This window comes from Lissotriton helveticus, chromosome 3_1 (assembly GCF_964261635.1).
Source record: "Lissotriton helveticus chromosome 3_1, aLisHel1.1, whole genome shotgun sequence".
In the NCBI taxonomy this organism is placed as follows: Eukaryota; Metazoa; Chordata; class Amphibia; order Caudata; family Salamandridae; genus Lissotriton; species Lissotriton helveticus.
In genome coordinates this window covers 211,312,340-211,333,421 of record NC_136061.1, presented here as the reverse complement: position 1 = coordinate 211,333,421, position 21,082 = coordinate 211,312,340, and the positions used below count along the sequence as shown (strand labels likewise).

The 21,082-nt window shown below is 47.6% G+C and overlaps 1 protein-coding gene across 2 annotated transcripts in view; it reads left to right on the top strand.

Annotated features, from left to right (window-relative positions):
- Nucleotides 1–21,082, top strand: part of LOC144822280 (complement factor B-like) — an 827,973-nt gene that overhangs the window by 97,882 nt on the left and 709,009 nt on the right. For both annotated transcript variants that reach the window (XM_078679607.1, XM_078679606.1), the window contains exon 3: nt 8,906–9,091. In XM_078679607.1, the coding sequence (XP_078535733.1) occupies nt 8,906–9,091 (186 nt within the window). The remainder of the gene's footprint in view (nt 1–8,905; nt 9,092–21,082) is intronic.

Genomic DNA, 21,082 nt, shown 5'->3' with positions numbered 1-21,082 from the left:
TTCAGGGCATGCCAAATGTGGCAGCTGCATCTGCTGCGACTCGACCTTAGAAGGGAAATGCTTTGAATATGGCAACATTAAATTTCAAAGAAAATATTTTTCCAACTGTAATTCGCCCAATGTGGTATATGCAATTCTATGTCCCTGTAATCTCATCTACATAGGTCAAACTACACAGAGAACAAACTAAGGATTGGACAACATCGGAGTAGGATACGCTGTAAGACAGCCAACGCCCCTCTTGTGGATCACTATACTGAGAAAGGACACAATGAGAGAGATCTTACGTGGACTGTCATAACTATGATAAACCCCCCCCCTAGGGGAGCTGATGTCTCAACATTACTTAATAAGGAGGAACTTCACTGGATTCTGAGGACTAACAGCATTAGGAATGGACTCAATCGTATTGAGGACTGGACCTCTTTGTTATAAGCAGACATTCAGTGATACTCCTTCAAGTACAGAAACCAGATCCTAATGTAACATGTGACTCAATGTGTTGTACTAAATCATGTTTAAAATTGCATAATCTATGTCACTTGCGCCGTTCTTAACCCTCCACCACTTTCACTGGTTTTAGCCCCATGCGCCTATAGCACCACAGTTACTTTCACTGTTTCCCACTTCTCCTTGGTGTTCCAAGATGTCCGCCACCGTAGATAGCAAATTTGCCGTTCCAAGATGGCCACGGCCCCTGGACCTCGAGGCTGTTAGTCTTTTGCCTCTTTCCATTACCCAATTTTGGCTCCAAAAACATAAAACAAACTTGGAGTCTCCACTTCACGTCACCCGCTATTCAGCGCGAGCAGGAGCTTCCAGGCCCTGACCATCCTCTGTTATTCAAGTAAGTAACACTGGCAGACCATGTTTGTAAGCACTCCCTTTTAGTTTAAAAGCAGGAGATCTAACCCAAGTATTGAATGCTTTGTATTTTAGGAGGTGCAACTTGGCACCCAGTGGACATATTCATTTAACCAAAAGCCCCCAGTGCGACCCGGCACTCACTCATAGCGATATCAGAAATTAAACTTTTCAAGGAAGGCCGACGGCCTAATAATGGTAAATTACTTTTCACTGCGCCGTTTTAAGCACATTCTAAATAATCACATCTGCAAGCCGTTTTTAATATAGACTTTCTGTCACCTCAGATCTAATGACTGCCGTCGCTATTTATGGATCCTTATGTGCTTTCCATTACCGGTACATCTACCTGCTCCTTCAAACGTAAGGATTGTTCATAATTATGCATCGGACCGAATAGTACAAGGCCAACAGTAGTAACGTAACATTAATACTTGCTTCGATCATTAATAAATCCAGGGCCCTATCAGTTGTTGTTTTTAAATTTCACCGCACGTGCATTGTGTCGTCCTCCGCCGCCACTTGTGATTCACCACCCTTGAATGATACGCTACTAGCTAACTAGTTCCTGCACCTTTTAAAACTCGCCGCCTTCACTGCTATTACGGCCTCAATCTCCACTGCCGGATTTAAACTACAAACCACTGCGCCACGAGTACTGTGCAATCTTATCTCAGTTCAAAAGCCACACGAGGACTGCATGATTAGTTCCCAGTTCAAAAGCAGATATCCTTCACCCTCACTAAAGTCACCTATCAGATGCCTAGCAATTCAGTTTTACTTATTTCTAATTTTTTGTATCTTTCCTTCCCCTTGTTTATTCCCTTGTCAATGTTGATACAGTAATGCGATATAGGCTATACATGTGATTAAGTTTAAGACAACAATGATTTATCTTTTGTCCTGAAGATGATGCTTTATACTGTTGTGAATAGCATCGAAACGTCGTCGACACTAAAGACACCATATGCAATATGATTTTATAATATTGTAATGATCAACGGTGTGTAATTGGTTATCTAAGTCTGTCATAAGTGATTACAAACATACAGACGCATTTTATACCCTGCCTTTGGCCATTCTGTTTTTCGTTGGTTTGTCTTGTGTTCTGTGGGTCACGGCTGTGCCCACTTGTTATTTAATGTTTTGAATCACAATTAATTGAACCTATATGAAAATAAATTCTTGTCCGGCTGGACAAAAGACATACGATACATTTAAGCGTATGAATATTGTGTTTCTCTATTTTTCCTTCCAAAATAGGGACCATTGTTCTTTAAAATACCCCTCATAGAAACAGGCACCTGATCTGACCAGAATATCGTTAGCTTTGTTTTATTATAGTGAGCGATTTGGCGACGGATTTCTGTCAGTTTCTGCCAGAGATTTCTTGAGGGTAGCAATGATGGTGTATCTCTGCCAGGATTAGCTCCTCCCGGAGTTGGAGCAATTCAGCCTCCCTCATGCGTTTAAGGCAACTGCCCTCTTTAATAAGTACCATTTGTGTGACTGCCTCCAGCCCATGCCAGATTATGTTGGGGCTTACCTCCTCTGTGTGTTTGAATTTGAGATATTCGTGTATGGTTGTTTTTTGTCTTGTGTTGAACCACTGTGTCTCTCAGAAGGGAGTGATTAAGCTACGCCTTCCTGACAGAACCTTGTCTAGGCCATTCCAGCGTAAAGTGGATTGGACCATGATCCGATATATCATGGGCCCATGTATGACATCGTTTATCAGAGGCAACAGCCTCAAGCCCATTAAAAAATAGTCTAGCCTGGCTTAGGTGTGGTGGGCATCAGAGAAGTGAGAATAATCGGTCTTTAGGGGTGGCAGTGGTGAAAGATGTCTACCAATACCAGCTCACCAGACCACTTTACCTGCAGCAGAAATCGCCGAGGGGCACCCAAAACTTTGTTACTACCTATCTTTAGTAGGGTGCATGACCCTGTTTAGATCTCCCCCTATCAGTAGTATCTGGTATGTGGAGCTAACAAGCTTTTGAGTCTCAGTGATTAGGAACATTTCTTGGTCGATGTTCAGGGGAGGGAAGGGTAGATATTACCAGTAGAAATGGGAGTACCCTTCCAGTCACCAGGGTCAGACTGGGACAGAAAATAGGTCTTGGCACCAAAATAAAAGTGGTCACAATTAGCGAATCAGATAGCTAAAAAGAAATGGCCCACATTTGCAAATAGGGCAGTTTTGAACTTTTAAAAGCACGTTGTATAGGTGTTTTGCAAAATATGGGGGATGACATGCATTTCGGCTTCCTACAGGCAATGTTTGTGCTAATATCAGGGAAATTAACTTTAAAAACCGGGCCACCCGACCATAAAACAGGCCCACAAACCAAAAAAACTCAAGCTTACACACTAATCTATCAAACCAGCCCCTTTGGACACTGCTTGATTGCTCTATAGTCCAGTCCAACCCTGCCAGTCGCCCACCATCATTAGCCACCTGCCTTGGGTACCCACCAGGACCTCCCTTATATGTATTTTTCTAGTGTCTCTCATCAAGATCGCAAGCCCCGGTGTCTTTGTGGGGGCCAATGCTTCATACTGGGTAGAAAAGTACCAGAAGCGGAGACAGAATTTCCCCCCTCCGAGTGCATCTCTAGCCGAAGGCATGTAGGTGCCCTGATCTCAATTCATCAATGATGCTTCATCGGGTTAAGGCCCCTGGCATGGTAGGTGAGCACTTGTTTGTAGGGTGGGTATTATGCGCTTTCAGAACTATTCAGTTTGTGGGTGAGGTATAGGGGAGCCTGAGCTCCAGAGGTTCCCCTCCGGCACCGTGTATGGGTGACACGCTATCCTAGCTGCCACTATGCCACTACTCAATACACTGAGTTTCCCTGCCAGTGGGAATAAAACTATTGTTATATTTTTACGCTGCACTAAACACCTGAGATGTGTAAGCACTTTATAATGTGCGTACTGCAGTAAAGGTGCATGATTGATCCTGACTGAGTCCAGTGGGTGGGGGGCCCCTCCATGTACCTTCCTGGGGGGCCACCTCAAGTTTCGTTACGCCACTGTCTCAGGGCCCAGATGGGAGCAGCACAGAGAGGGGGCCACTGGACGACCAGGCTCCAGAGCAGCTGCGGAATCTACAAGGTTGCTAGACTGCGAGCAGTGGTGATCACATGACTCGGCTTGTGCCCCACAATTTTAGACCCCTCTCATCTATTGCACAGAGGGCTGGGGTGTGGGCATGTCCGTCACTGCCTTCTCTGACCTAGGAGGTCATAGCTGCCAAGTTTTAAGTTTTCCTTTGTATGACATTTCCAAGGTTTCAGTGTAGGAGTGACATTCTACAGCCAAATGTGTGACACTTTGAGTGACACTTACTTTAAGTGACACTTATCTTTTAGTGTGTGTATTACAATCAGTGACTTGCATAGTTTAAAGTGTGTGTGCATGCGTTAGCTACTTAAAGGTGAAAGACCAATGAAAATACAACAGAATTGTTTTGTTCTTCTAAAGCACGTCTTTGCCCCACGCTCTGACACTTCCCCAATTGCTGGAGTTGGCAGGGTATGCCCAGACTTTTCTCACTTTGCCACTGGATTCAAGCTAGTCTGGCTGATGAGGGCTGTTAGCCTGAAACCGGCCCCAGGATGCTTGTTTTTGGTCCAGGGAAGACATGGCTGTCCAGTTCGGGCTGGACTGTTCCCATGAGGAACAGGGTCACGACTGATTTGCATATAGCAGTGTCTGAACTGGGGTGGCGAAGTGAGCTAATGAACGATGATGGATTCAACCCAGATCTGTGACTGGGAGGTGAGTGTCTGAAAAGCTTTCAGCGCTCCGTCCATCATCTCCTTGTGTTTGCTTTAGAATCACCTACGCCAACAAAAAGTGTTTGCCGGGCAGACTGTGGCTGTTAGTAGAGAACGTCTTGGAACTGGGATAGTGCGTGTCGGGGGTCAACGAGGATGCATAGTTTGTGTATTCTGCCCTAGAGGACTCTGCTACACTTTAGCCTTTTTAGGTTTTGCCTGCACATCGCTTGCGCTATGCACGTGAAATCTATTGTTTTTAACAGGGGTTGGCGGAATTTGTGTAGACGCGATACGCAAAGCTCTGTGAAACAGAAAAAAATCTCTGCGAGCTCGCAGAAATTCAGCGAACACGCAGAATTACTTGTTCCACCCGTTCGTGATGCTTTTTTCCTGTTTGTGAACCCTGTTTGCGTGCTCGGGGGGAAAATCTCGCAAACATGCATTTTGATAGCGCTAACAAGCAAAAAGTTCCGCAAAGCCGCTGATCGCAGAATTTTTGGCAATTCATGTTTCCGTGGAACGCACAATTACCCAAATTAAGCGAGCGGAACAGAATGAACTGCCCAAGCCTAGTTTTTAATGTAAATTTTGAAAGGAGCTTACATCCTGCTCTTACTTTTTATTTATTTGTGTGCGTGCCACTTACCTTTCCTCCGTTTCTATTGGTTATCTATCAGTGTCCCATGGCCCAAGTACTCCTTTTCATCCGCTTTGGTGGGTGGAACTTCTTTTATTAGGTGTTGCCTGCAAAGCGTTTACTGTTTACCTTATCTTCCCCTGCCTGCATGCATTTCAAGCATGTTCATGGTTGCTGGCTGCATTTATTTCCGACACCTTTTATTTAATTTTCTCGTGTCAGCAAGCATTTCAAGCGAGCTTGGCACTTGTAGCACAACAGATGGATGGTTTAAGACAGCTGGTTTTGAAGCTATGAGTTAAAGAGCCAGGTCTTAAGATTCCTTTTAAAAACTAACAGCGAAGAACTGGTCTTTAATTTGGTGGGTAGGGCATACCACCGTATGGTGTGCCATACTTGAAACTTCCAACCCCCCCCACTGCATTCTTCTAAACTTGGGCAGTTTAAGATTAACTGCTGAGGATGATCGAGGTGGCCTAGGAGTAATATATCTGGTCAATTTATATTTAAAATAGTCTGGGCCTTCTCCATGTGGGGCCTTGAAGGCGATGCACAGTGCCTTAAAGTCTATCCTCTTACCAGCTGGCAGCCAATGAAGTTCAACAAGAGCCTTAGCTACTGAGCTTTGTCTAAGATTTCCCAGCAATAGGCGAGCTACAGAGTTCTGCAGAATTTGTAATTTGCTAAAAAGTCGTTTCTGTATATTAATAAATAGGCCATTACATTGGTCTGTTTTGGATAAAGTGAGGTCAGTTAATACTAATTTCTTCAGCTCCAAAGGAATAAAAGGTAAGATCTTGCTCAGAATTTTTAACGATCAGTTTGCAGGTATCTCTGTCTTTAAAGTTTTGCAAATTAAATTTAAAGTCACCAAGTACTGTAAGGTCCTCGAAATTGATCATTGCTTCCAACAAATGTCTTATAACTTCCGGAAAATTAGTTTTCGGACCTGGGGAGCGATATATTAGCAGTCGGTAAAAAGAACCGTGATCATCGTATCGACATTAAGGGTAGTACAATTAAGATTTTCTTTTATAACTAGAGCCAATCCCCCACCCCAATTCCCCATTCTATTGAGCCTCAAAACAGCATAGTCAGCAGGAATGGCATGCACTAAATCTAGGCCAGAACTATCCTCCACCTTGGTCTCTGTAATAAAAATGAAATCTAATTTATGTGTTTATATAAAATAATTAATACAATTCCAGTTTATTTTTAATTGATAACCTTGCATTAATAAGAACGGAATGGAAACTATAATTAGAGGCTCTCATTGTATTACCTACATTTGTGGCTTTCTCTATGGCTTTTGTCCATTGTGGGTACACGAAAAAGTAGCAGTATTTGCAGGTCCCTTCATGCTCCTAATCCAGAGGAGCTATTACAGCATTACATTGATCCTTACCCGCTGGTCTCAAAGACATGAGTGCCTCTTGTGAGTAACAACAAAAAGTCCCTAGAACCAGTTGCTGCCGAGCAGCATGGCTGGTGCTGATCGAGGTCAGAGCACCGACGGGCTTGCCTTTGGAGCGCCAACAGCGAGCCTGCGGCCTCATCTGATTTTAACGCGAAGGTGAGGTGACGTAGGAAGAGCAGAACACTAGCCCTCTACATCCTTACTATTTAGGGTGTGAGCGGAAGTGAGGACCCTTTGTCAACCTCCTCTCAAACGGGAACACCCGCGGCAGACCGGGAAGACAAATCAATGCCCAGTTAAGTCCACTTTCCTCCTGTTCAACTAGCAACTAGCCACTAAACCAACACTAAAATAAAGTTAAAAAACTAAGTGATACTGCCCAGAATCACAGGATGTTGAAGTGATGCCAAGACTTTAACCCTTTGTTCCTTAGTTCCAAAGTTGGCTGCTCTGACCTTTGTGCCACATCTTTCTTCCCCCTCCTCTCCTCCACCTTCACTCAAGTGGAGAATAAAAAGCAGAGGCTTTCTCTGTGACATTTTTAAGCAATTGCCAGAGCAGAATCCGAGCTCCGCCTTTTATCTCAGACACCTCCCCGAGACAGACTAATCGTCAACTAATCAAATTTCACCCAAATACACTTAATTTATGACTTTTCAAACTCAACACATATCTCTATTTTCTAGTTTTCGTTTCCTGTGACTTGATTTAGTTGTTGACTAAAATGCTCAGAAACAGAGGAGGAAGTCCGTGAATCCAAACTCCACGGCCCCATTTTTTTTACAGTCCCTGAAAAGTAACCCAGGGTTCACAATTTACAATTTGTAAACATATCTAAAGCAGCATACACGTTCCTGGAAACAGCTACAGACTTTTGTGAACATTAACAAGAAATATATAAAAACAGCTAATCACTGGAAATCTTGCTATGGGAACTAAAATAGCTGCATATAAAGATCTATAATAAATCGAACCTATGTAGATTTTTAACTCACTCTTTTTTTACTTGTTTACCATTTATTCTTATTAGATTCCCAGTTAGGGGACCACAGACGGCTGTCAATGGGTTACACATATGGATCATTTTCTCTCTGACTTGCTAGCCTTGTCTAGCGTGGTTTTGTGTAAAACCTGTTTTTAAATACACCTGCCTATATTTGTTATTTACTCGGATTTTTGTTACAAACTAAGATCACGATTTTATGCTCAAATAGAGTTGGCGTTGGTTTGGAGTTCATGATAAGGCTTTAGCTCGCTTTACGATTTCTCAGTTCTTTAGTTTTCTGAATATTACACATTAAGCAGTTGGAGACAGACTGTTATTGACCCTTTACAGAGCTTTTTATATCCAATTTAATACCTTATTCCCTTTGATTGAGAACATATATTTACTTATTGCATGCTCATTGTAAAGTTTCACATATCTCTTTTTTTCTAGTTTTCCTTTCCTGTGATTTGATTTAGTTGTTGACTAAAATGCTCAGAAACAGAGAAGGAAGTCCGTAAATCCAAATTCCGTGGCCCCATTTTTTACAGTCCCTTAAAAGCAACCCAGGGTTCACAATTTACAATTTGTAAAAAATATCTAAAGCAGTATACACATTCCTGGAAACAGCTACAGACTTTTGTGAACAATAACAAGAAATAAATAAAAACAGGTAATCACTGGAAATCTTGCTATGGGAACTAAAATAACTGCATATAAAGATCTATAATAAATCGAACCTATGTAGATTTTAAACTCACTCTTTTTTACTTGTTTACCATTTATTCTTATTTGATTCCCAGTTAGGGGGCCACAGACGGCTGTCAATGGGTTACACATATGGATCATTTTCTCTCTGACTTGCTAGCCTTGTCCTGCGTGGTTTTGTGTAAAATCTGTTTTTAAATACACCTGCCCATATTTGTTATTTACTCGGATTTTTGTTACAAACCAAGATCACGATTGTATGCTCAAATAGAGTTGGCGTTGGTTTGGAGTTCATGATAAGGCTTTAGCTCGCTTTGCGATTTCTCAGTTCTTTAGTTTTCTGAATATGACACATTAGACACTCTAGATCCTCACTGATGTTTGTGGTATAGTGTACACTTGTCTTTCAAACGTTTCAAAATTGGATGCCATGCAGGATTGCTATGTGTGATTCGTGGGGCACAAGAATCATGTGACCAAGAAAGTCTTTCTGTTACCTGTCGTAGGGGTGACCTGCCTGCGTCCATCAACATTTGATAATGGATTTTTCCATCCCAAAGAGCCTCATTACGAGGTGAATAGCACAATGACGTTCGAATGTTACTCAGGCTATGAGCTGCTGGGCTCGGCTGTCAGGACCTGCCTGCCCAATGGCCACTGGAGTGGAAAGTTGACCATCTGTGAAAATCATGGTAAGTCTACGTGCAATTTCATAACAACTAAGAACGTGGTTTAGTGATATATTTAAAAAAAATATGTAGGCACATGATTCAACAGTATTGAAATGATATTGCATATAAAGGCATTAAGAGATTTTACAAGACTAACAATAACGTTATTCTCAACAGAGTTCATCAATCTTAAAACCTAATCATTAGAGCAAGATCAGCATGATCTGCTGAAACCTGATCTTCATGCAAGAGAGCCCATCTTGAAAAATAGATCATGAGTTTCGATGGTTATTGTGGTGGGGAGGGCCCCCAGAATAGCATTGGTCCATATCCAAAGAGGGATCTACAATGGTGAATTGTCAATCCTGAACATTCTGAAATACTACTAGGCCTCACAACTCATAGTGATTAACGACGGGGTCTTCTCTGACAGCTGGAACCGTGCGTACAGTGTAGATAGAGAGGCAGTGAGATCTATGAAGCTTTCCTCTATGGGGCAGAGAGGGACAGAGACATACCACAACATACAATGATGACAGTAGAGGTCTGGAGAGATGCTACAAGATTCCTAGTCTGGGCAGCGAGAATCACTGGAATTACACCACTGTGGTACAGCCAGTTGTTGTCCGAGGTGGGGGGTGGGGGGAGCTCAGAGGTTTTAGGGCCTGGGGGCTGCTTGGTATCGAACATCTAGGCAATCTCTGGAGAGACCAGGCTATTATCAAATTTGCAGACCTACGCTGAGAATACAAATTAGCAGACTCCGAACACGTTCGATATTTGCAACTCTGCCATGCACTCTGATGCCATATTCGAGAGGGCAAACAACTCCCAGAGTCCTCCCCCCTAGAGGACCTTGTCTTTAAGGCACTTCCAAACAAGCTGTGTCAATGATCTATCACAAACTGATCAACAATGCTCCTGACCCACTTGAGTCTCCGAGGAAGGCATGGGAGGTGGATGTGGGTAACTTGGACGATGAAGACTAGGCAGAGGCTTTCCAGAGCCCATGAGAGATGGCTATACACGCCCATTTCAGACACCTACTAGACACTACTGTATGGAATTGATAGAGTTGCTTTGTAGGAAGGGATGTCGAGATGAGGGTACCTTTTTTCACAGTCTCTGGGAATGCCCGCACAAACAGGTGTTCTGGGTCAAAACAACTGAATTAATGCCTCAAGTCACATGGGTGGAGGTGCCCTTGGATGCGAAATGGCTGTTCCTGGGGATTACTGGGGAAACCACATGACCTAGATATACTGAGATCTGGTTGCGATTGGCAGTGGGGTAGCTAAGAGGAACATCGCCAGGGCTTGGGGCGCTACAGCCCCCCCCCCCCCTCGGAGGTTGTGGACTGGGAGGTGGACCTAGACTGGTGCCAGGGGACAGAACAAGTAATATACAAAGCCAGAGATAGTCCCTGAAAGTGGGAAAAAGTGTGGGAGGCCTGGTGGAACCGCAGGGGTTTGGGATATGATGAGTGACGAGATGAGAGGATAATCAGGAAACGCTAGGGCATTCCCTGCATACCTGTGGGTTGTAAACGCCACGTTTGCATTGATGGATGTTTTTTCTGTACTGTGCCAAACTTAAGGTCTACATATGGATACTATTCATACACTTACTTTGTGCTATGTGTTGTATGTAGGTTTTGCGTAATAATATATTTTTTTTGCAAAGAGTGCCCACCTTAAATTGTCCAAAGTGTCTCAATGTGATATAATCTAAATTGAGTAAAATCAGTGTTAACATCCCAGTCAAGGATGAATTACATATACTCTGCCATATAAATAGATATTTTTTCTTTTTTTTCTGCATTCTGAATTCTGTTTATTAAATTTAGTGCAAATCCTTTTGAAACAGTAAAATGCCATTATCTTCATACATAAATTTAGAAAGCTTCAACACAATAGATTATCCTACCAGCAGATTGAATCAAAACATCCCAGTGTTTCCAGCGTGGGGAAAGCAATATATTTGGAAAGCCTCAACACAGTACCTTGTATACCAGCGTCCATTTACCTACAAAATATAAAGGTTACAAGTTGACCGTTCAAAAGCTAGGATGGGCCAGATTTTGTGGAACCACCGAGAAAGCGGGGGTGTTTCTTTTTCCCACCAGTTGCCCTAGACACTGCAATACCATGTGCCACTGGCACTTAGCCATTTCTTTAACAGCCTCCTGATCCTGGCCCAGGAGCATTACCTCTTGATAATTCGGAAATTTGTACCCCAACATTTCCCTAATGGTATTGGACACTTCCTCCTAGAAAGAACGAATCTCTGGACACCACCACCATATGTGCAGCAAAGCGCTCATACCATTCCAGCATCTCAGCTTTGGATTAGGAAACATCAGGTGAAGGTGGAGGGGTGTATAGTACCACCCATACCAAAATTTGTAGTGCAGTCCCTGCGGAGTCCTTTCCACTTCTTATTTGTGACCAGTCTACCCAGTATCCATTACTATTCCTTGTTGTGTTTCCAAGATTTTGGTGGTTTATCTGCAACTAGTACCTAGTTTAGGTTTGAAATTATGCCCCTGGTGCCTATAGTTTAGGTAAATGTGTCTCAAAAGTTGTCTTTTCCTAAAGGGCTGCCTAGCAGAAGATGCCAATGAGTGATCCAGTGCCAGATTTGCGTGTAACGCTGGCACTCTCTTTTGGTAGTGCAAATTTCAGCAAGCCAAGGGCACTGCTCCTGCACTGGGTTAAGCATTAATGGTGAAGAGACTAATTTGGGCCCCTCCAAGCCCACGGGCCAACCAAGATCAGCTGAGGTTTTGATCGCTCCCTCATTCCATCCTCCCTCCCTTGTGCTCTTACGACACCCAGGCCCTTTCCCACAGGCAAGGCCCTCAACACACAGCCAAAGGAATAGGAGTAGAAGAAAAAGAAAGAGGCACCAAAAGCCAAGACTCCTCCCCACCAACGTTATCAGTTCAGTATCTCCTTGGATGCTTAGAAGTTCATCGCTGCACTCGCTTCCTTGGGCAACATCGAGAGGCTGCAAAACCCATTGGGTAGCCCTATTTGTTCGTGGCTGTCTTCCAGGCAGGTAGGTCAGGGCCACTTTTACCAAAGACGAGAGACCCAATAGCTGCAGCTTATGCATGATGTAGAATCACTTTCATTCCTTTCCAAAAGTCTAGCCAAAAAGATATGTTCATCTGCATCTGACATTCATCTTCCAACAAGGCGAACAATATGCCCACTACAGAAGCTTCCAGATTGAAGACAGCAATGTCCCCTACCGGGCCTATAATTCTAAGATGTTTCCAGCAGGAGTGTTAATCAATGTCTTCAAGTTTCGCTAGTGTGTCCTACAATTGCTGGTCCACCAGAGCTCCTGGATCTTAGCACCAAGGTCGGTTCCCAGTCGAGCCAGGCGTTTGTCTGTGTCCACTCTCAACCCAGCTTTAAGTTCTGTTTTAAAAATGCACAAGCTCTACAAGAGATCGGGCTTTGTCAAGGGCATGGTTGGGGGCTGTGTATCTGCAGCCTGCACAGCAGATTCTTGTTTACGTGATTTCACCAGTTCGGGTTGCGGGCCTTGCTTTGTTCAGATAGACCAAGAGACCACCTCCAGATGTCTTCTTGTTTGGGGAGATGGGGGGGGTCCCAGTGGGACCCCACCAGGCTCAGACAAGCCCTCCCCAACAATCCTAAATATAGCTCTACAACCCTCTTTGCAGTGTTCCCGAAAGGTTGCCTTGTTTTTAAGGGCACTCTGGGGGCCTACATACCTAAAATTCAATATAGTCATTATAGGGGTTCAGAAAAGCTGGTACATCTTCAATGCGAAACTCATTAGTTTGTTTGTTGTTTTACTTACTTCCACACAAGGACAGGTCCCAACCATGTTGTTCCCCGAACCGTCATATTTTACATAGGGCCCCCATTTCTTTCAGTGGGAAAGCTTTGACCCTATTTTGCATTACGATTTGGAGGATCCCCTCGGACCCAGACCTGCTCCAATACATTATCTATGAAGCAATCAATCAAGATTTATAAAGTGTGGCAAATAACCCATGAGGGTCTCAAGGCACTGTGGTGCTTCGCGGTGCTCTGTTAATTTAAACAGCCGGGTATTTCCTAAATTTGCGTAGTGATGAGGAGCGCCTAAGATGCAGGAGAAGGTTGTTCCAGGCTTTGGCCACCATTTGAGAGAAGGAGCGCCTCTGCTGTTGGATCGGCGGATCCGGGGGCCATCTGCGAGGAAGAGGGAGGTAGATCACAGGTTGGTTGGTTAAGGTCACCTTGTTCCATGGCGAGGTGTTGTTTTAAAAGACTTCTGTATTGTCTGTGTTGAGCTTGGGGCAGTTATCCTTCATCCAGTCAATGAAGATTCTTCATAATTTTTGGAAGTTGGCTCTGATGGTGAACTAGTCTCCTGACAGCAAGATGATGTCCTGGGTGTCATTGGCGTAGAAGATGATGTTACGACTGTTCGATCATATTGTGTTGGCTAGGGGGGTCATGTACGTGTCGAAGAGGATGGAGCTGAGGGAGGGTCCTTGTGGAACACCACAGATGGTCTTCTTGGGTTCTGAGGTCGAACGGTGGGAGGCGGATTCTCTGAGTCCTTCTGGTGACATGTGAGGTGATCCATTTGAGGGTGTCTCCTTGGATTCCGATGTGGTGGAGTCTGTTGATCAAGTTGTGGTGGGAGACAGTGTCAAAGGTGGCAACAGGTCCGGGAGGTTGAGGGCTGCTGTTTCACTGCGGTGCAAGAGGACCCTAATGTCGTCGGTGGCTGCGATCAGGGCTGTCTCAGTGCTGTGGTTGGCTCACAATCTGGATTGGGAGGGGTCCAGGAGGTTGTTGTGTTCTAGGTGTTTGGCGAGTGGCTGGCTGATTGGCTTTTCGAGAACCTACACCGGAAAGGGGAGCAGGGTGGTGGGCCGGTAGTTCTTCGGTTCTGCTGGGTCGGCAGATGGTTTCTTTAGGAGGGATCATCATTGTCATATCTCCCACTTGGCAGGTTAAGAGGTGCCAATCCCCACCCTAATAGTCCTAAAATATGGGGCACAGGACCAAATAGGGCCTCCCTGCAGAGCGCAAACGTATCCTGTAATCCAACTCATGGGGCATGCCAATAGCTAGGACCGAGAGTGAAGTAGTCTCAATACGAACTTTGATGCTCCCTGAATGGACCCGTAACTTTCAGTCAACTGATTAAGCTCAGTAGCTGGTATTAACCATTCCTGTAAGAATGACATATAAGGGGTGTTGTTTCAAAGCTTTATGTAAAGAATCAATAGGCAGATTACAGAAAACATGCCATAGGTACTCAGCGGCAAAGTATACAAATCATAAGTACAAAGAACTCAGTACAGTTCTAAGTATGCTCTGGCATGGGTTCGCCTTCTAACGGTGGGGGAAAGGGATCTCTAAACCCAGAAATCTACTTGTCCTTTTATAGGACTTTAGACAAAGCCATTCATACATTGTACATGGTTCTCAGGATGTGCACCAACAGGGAACGGGCAAGAAGAAACATTTTGGTACAGAATACATTTGAAGTTTCTCTCATGCTAGTACTACATTGGGTCTGCAAACATTCTCACAGTTAATTCAGGCAATTCAAATGATAAAGTGTATAGCAATAGCCTGGGACAGTTGAAATGTCGTTAGTTAGGTACAGGAGGAGAAAACGTATTTGGGAACGTTCTCTGTTATTAGTGTGAGTCTTTCAATTATTTATTTAGACCGAGAAAACCAACAACAGTTAACATGTAATAGTTTGTGACTTCGGTGCAAGATGGAGGACAATTGTAAACACAACCTTGGTTAGAGTAAGAACAATTTGTGAAGTGTTTAATATGCAGAGAAAACAGCTCTTATGGAACCATCAATAAAAAGCCTCATGGACCAGGGGCCCACATCCACTCGGTCGCTATGCGCTACTCATCTTATGCTCTTCAAACAGTTGCAACCTCAAAATGCCTCTCACTGTCAGTCTGGGGCTCCAAAAATGCCTCCTTCGACACCGCCACCTTCCCGGAGAGCTGGAAGCACGCCGAACTCAGCGCTCTACTAAAGAAACCAACAGCGGACCCCACCAAACTCAAGAACTACCGCCCCATCTCGCTCCTCCCGTTTCCAGCCAAAGTCATCGAGAAGACCGTCAACAAACAGCTGGCCGCCTTCCTCGAGACAAATGGATCCCTCGACCCCTCACAGTCTGGCTTCCGAGCCAACCACAGCACCGAGACCGCCCTCATCGCTGCCACCGATGACATCCGAGCCCTGATGGACAACGGAGAAACAGCGGCCCTCATCCTCCTAGACCTCTCCGCGGCATTCGACACTGTCTGCCACCGCACCCTAGTGCAGCGCCTCAGCAACGTCGGAATTCAGGAGAAGGCACTGGAATGGATCGTCTCCTTCCTCGACGGAAGAACACAGAGAGTCCGTCTACCACCGTACAAGTCAGAGGCCACCGAAGTCATCTGCGGCGTCCCTCAAGGATCCTCGCTGAGCCCCACCCTCTTCAACGTCTACATGAGCCCCCTCGCGCCCATCGCACGCCAACACAACCTGAACATCATCTCCTACGCCGATGACACCCAGCTGATCCTCTCCCTGACCAACGACCCCGCCGCTTCCAGAGCCAACCTTCACGAGGGGATGAAAGATGTAGCCGAGTGGATGACGACCAGCCGCCTGAAACTGAACTCAGACAAGACGGAAGTCCTCATCCTGGGCTCCTCGCCCTCCGCCTGGGACGACTCCTGGTGGCCCCCCGCCCTAGGCACCGCACCCACACCGACAGACCACGCACGCAACCTGGGCTTCATCCTGGACTCCTCCCTCTCCATGACCAGACAAGTCAACGCCGTCTCCTCGTCATGCTTCAAAATCCTGCGCATGCTACGGAAGATCTTCCGGTGGATCCCCACCGAGACCAGGAAGACGGTCACCCAGGCCCTCGTCACCAGCCGACTGGACTACGGCAACGCCCTCTACGCCGGAACCACCGCCAAGCTCCAGAAGAGACTCCAGCGGATCCAGAACGCCTCAGCCACACTCATCCTCGACATCCCCCGACGCAGCCACATCTCCGGACATCTGAGAGACCTGCACTGGCTCCCCGTCAACAAGAGAATCACCTTCCGTCTCCTCACCCACGCACACAAAGCCCTACACGATCAAGGCCCGAGCTACCTCAACAACCGCATCAACTTCTACGCTCCCAAACGCCACCTCCGATCAGCCAGTCACGCCCTCGCCGCCGTCCCCCGCATCCGAAGAACGAAAACAGGAGGAAGGTCCTTCTCCCACCTGGCCGCCAAGACCTGGAACTCCCTCCCGACCGACCTGCGCCTGACTCAAGACCACCTCTCCTTCAGGAAGAAACTCAAGACCTGGCTGTTCGAGCAGTAGCAGCACCCCCCCCCCCCCCCCAAGCGCCTTGAGACCCTCCGGGTAAGTAGTGCGCTCTATAAATGTCCTTGATTGAAGTCCTGCATCTATGCGGAGGCCGCTAATGGTACAGGGAGCCAGGCCCCAGCAGTCTTGAAAGCTAGACTGGGGCACACCATTGTGTTGTAACAGAGGCTCACTGTGGCTGAAGTCCCTCTCCTCTGCTGTCCCGGGCCTCAAAACTGGCCCTCCTCCCCCAGATGTGTAGCATCATAGTGCTCTCCCGTGTGATGCAGGGGCCTCCTATCTACAGTAATCTGGCATCAATATTTGTTGGGGCGGAGCCACTGCATAGCTATTTTACTAATACGTCATCATGACCACACCCTCCGAACAGATCTGTGTAAGAGACGGTACTGTGTGTATTACTTCTTTTTAGGTTGAGACATAGAATTACATTTGTGAAAAGGTTAATAAACAGTTCACGATAATATTAGGGGTTATCACATAAAAAAGTAGTACTTTACTGTAGTTGAAGCAGCCACAAATTAAAAAATACTAAGTGACATGTGTAAGGACCCAGAGTCACAGTTAGCATTCTAGTGCTCAGGATGTAATTACACTGAACTCCCACCCACCACTGATGTCACTGGTCAAGTGACACAGCTATAATAAAAGTGGCCGAGCGCACGTGCTCAGGGCCAGTTGCACCCAGTATACAGTGTATCTGTGTCTCCACTCATTACTAGCATGAGGGACTGGGGCCCGACCTTATAATGGCGACGAGGACGGAATCTGTGCCCATGCGTGCCACAGCTCAAAGAAAACTTGATGGAAAAGGGGAAGAGAGCTGCCAGCAGCGAAGGCACACCCCCTAGGAAAGAAGCCGGCCGCCGAGAGGCCCGCGGGGCGTGTGTCGAGCCCCGGGCCTGGAGGAGAATGAGAAGGTGACCGGGAGCCCACCCCACACCTCTCGGGCCTGCCGTGACCCGCCCTGCCGTGGCGGTGCTCCGAAGGAAAGAGCAAACCGACCTGAGCCCACCCGTGTCGGCCGCAGGACAGAGACCCCGCCGTGAAGAGAGAAGACCGACCGGAGCCCACCCCTGTCAGCCGCGATTGAGCACCACCAATGGCGAAGCCCTCGCGGAGCCCACCGGCGTGGCGAGAGTGGCCCATTGGCTGAATGTGAGCCCATGCCTGTGACCGATAACGAAAGTGGAGCCCACCCGCAATGGTCACAACCGCGATAATGGCGGCCACCAGCTAGCGCCGCCGAGAACACATGTAAAGCGGAGCCCACCCGCTATAAACATTAACTGTGCCTAAACTGAGTAAGTAGCGCTGGCTACTGCCCCCCTTAATGAAGCAAGACCAGCGGAGCCCACCTGCAGGCGACCACTGCCCTGCCGTGTAGCGTGACTGAACCTGCGGCGGCGGTGGGGTGAATGAGCCTGCAGCGCGAGGAGAGCTGCTGGGCCCCTAGTAAAGAAAGCGGAGCCCACCCGCAACAAACCAACACCTCCCCACCCCGCGCAGCGTGTGATGTGTGAGGCTGCGGCGGCGGGGTGGAGAAACGAGGAACCAGCGTCCGGCCTGCAGCCGGAAAAGCAGCGCCAGCACCCCCGGCGCAGCTCAGGTAAAGGAAACTCACCGCACTACAGGGAAGCCTGCCTCACCTCACCACTGAGCGTAACAGAGGCGGCTGCCCCGGTGTGTGTGGCCAAAGGTAGAGCAGCCCAGACAATAGCGCCGACACCTCTACCCACCGCGCAGCATGTGAGGAATGAAGCTGAGGCGGCGGGGCACAAAAGAACAAAGGCAGCATCCGGACCAAGGACACTCCAAATGAACCCTCCCCACCGATTGCCAATGCTGCGGCCCGATGGGGAAAGCGTGAAGCGGCAAGGGGGCTGGAGACGGCAACTGCCTCGGGCTGCCCTCCGTCTCCTCTAACCCCAAGGACCCCCATGTGGCAGTGAACAAGAAACACCCAGCTAAAGAGCCCTGGGTGTAAGCGCAAGTGCACCCACGCCTGCCAGGGAGAAACAATAAAGACATCTTCCACCTTCCCTGGCTAGTTCGTGTCCCGTGGCCTGACCAAGCCTGCTTTTCATTCCAGGACCTGCTCCTCAACACCCGGCCGGGACCAGCGAGACACACATCAGGTGGAAAGCTGCCTGGTCTGCAGAGCCATCTAGTGGCCAAAGAGCAGCATGGCACCCCCCTTAAATGAAAAAAGGCAACAGAGCGAGAGTACCCAATAAAGACTGCGCAAAACTGCATGGGTTAACAGGCAACAGTGTGCCATGAAGAGAGCTGCAGCAACAGGGTCACATGCTCGCGCCTGCCTGACACTAGCACCACTGCTGGGTATCTGAAGCAGCCAAGCACTCACCCAGATGGCAGACTACGGCAGCACTAAACAGGAGGTGCAAGAGTGTGCGCAAAACGCAGCTACACCGGAACACCACCACGCCATCAAACAGCCTGCGAAGGTAAAAGGCGACAGCGCAAGAACACTCAAGAATCGCAAAGAACACCCCAGGAACAGGAGTGCAAGAACTCCTCAGAGCACACTCAAAGCACGCAGCAAGTGCGCCCAGAGAAGTTCACAAGGATCGCAACCAGCAACGAACAGAAGAAGCAAGACCAGAAGAAGGTCAACCGAGTGGTGACGCAACCCTCCAAGCGAAACACTCCAGAAGCACCTACGTCACGCCGGAAGAGAGGGCAGCGATGCCTGGTGGCCACAGGCCATCACTGCAGCAGTATGGCGAAGACAGGAGTACCACCACACGAACCGACGGTGGTTCTGGAACCCGGCACCAGGAAGTGCAAAGCCGCATGACACAAATGCGCAGCAGTGCCGACAGCACTAGCCCAAAGCAGCAAGTCACAAGGAACACACGAAGTGCGCACCCTGATGCGCACCAAAGCAATCCAACTGCGATGAAAGGAGAATGGTTGCGCAGACAACCCGCAGCATTGAAGACTCAACATAAGAGCAACCTGACCACTCAGCCTGGTCCCAAATCACGAAGCTGACCAGCCAGATGGTCGCACCAAGAAGTCGACCAGCCAGATGGTCGCACCACGAAGCCTACCTGCCGGACATCGGCAGAAGGGACCAGCACGAGGTCCAAAAAGTTCAGCCAAGGCGCGGCCCGCGAACATGGACCAACCAACTTCAACTTCACTAGTAATGGAGGCGACTGAAAGAGGAAGTGAAGGTAGCAACGCTAACCCTGGGAGTTGAATGACAAGAAGACAGTGTCCTAGGACTAGGACAAGACCAGTAGGACACGTGCAGAGTGCGCGTGCTGCACGAGGAATCCTGGCCAGAGAAGATGAAAGCAGTTTGGGCCAGGTTACACCGCGAGAAGGAGGAGAGTGGCCACTGCCACTGAGAAAAGAAGGAAGGAGAAATCAGAGTGGACACTGCCACTGAGAAAAGAAGGAAGAAGAAATCAGAGTGGCCACCGCCACTGGAAAAGAAGGAAGGAGAAATCAGAGTGGCACACTGCCACTGCAAGAAGAAGGAAGGAGAAATCAGAGTGGCATGCTGCCACCGCAAGAAGAAGCCACCCCTGCGAAAGAAGGAAGGTGACAGGCACTGGAACACCTGAGTGCATTGGAGGATAAGCCCTGGCAAGAGCACTGGCGGCGCAGAGCAAAGACAGCTACCTACGAGCCATCCATCCACATGGCGATCGCAGAAGAAAGCAAGCTGGACTGTTGGCGACATCTTCCTCTGGGGTTGAGCGGAAGATTGGATGGCGAGAGTGCTCAGGCATCCGGAAGCTGAGGAACTGACCACCTCACACCAGCACGTGGCAACCCAAGAATCAGAGGCCTCAAGGGACTCTGGTGGCAGCAAGTCCCGCACGGGAGACAGATCCACAGCTACGCGTCTGCAGGACCCATGGGGATGAAAGCCTCGCAAGCAAGGAAAAGAGTCGACAACTCAATCTTCAGGTGGAACTAGGACACAACAGTGAGGCTCGTGGAGCGCCCTGCTCACAGCCCGAAGGCTATGGTGGAGCAACATGACTGAAAACACCACTCCAGTGGAAGCCCGGTAAAGAGGTCCTCCCGCACATCTGGTGAGAGAAGAACACCGGCGAGAGGGGCATCCTAGTGAGAAGGATGTTTGCACCTACTCTCTTCACCTGCCAAGAGACACATTGAAGCCTGCCCGGAAACATCACGAAGCCAGAATGGAGACAAGAAGCCAGAAGACAGTCAACACCTATATCATCCATTTCTATCTCCAACTACCCATCGTCACCAATTGAGCGAAGCAAAGGCAGGGCTGAGAACAACGTCCAGATAGCACAGACAAAGAATGGACCCACCGAACAACTACGAACTGTGCCACAGAGAACTGTTGGTCCTGGATGCAGGAACTACACTGCCTGCGGCCTGCAAGCAGCCAAAGAGACTTGTTTGAAATCATGAGTCCAATGTTATATTTTTGGTGTTTTTCTTTTCCCCACAGGGTTTTGGACATTTCCCGTTTGGTTTGATTTTCACCAATTTTGGGAGGGATGTAAGGACCCAGAGTCACAGTTAGCATTCTAGTGCTCAGGATGTAATTACACTGAACACCCACCCACCACTGATGTCACTGGTCAGGTGACAC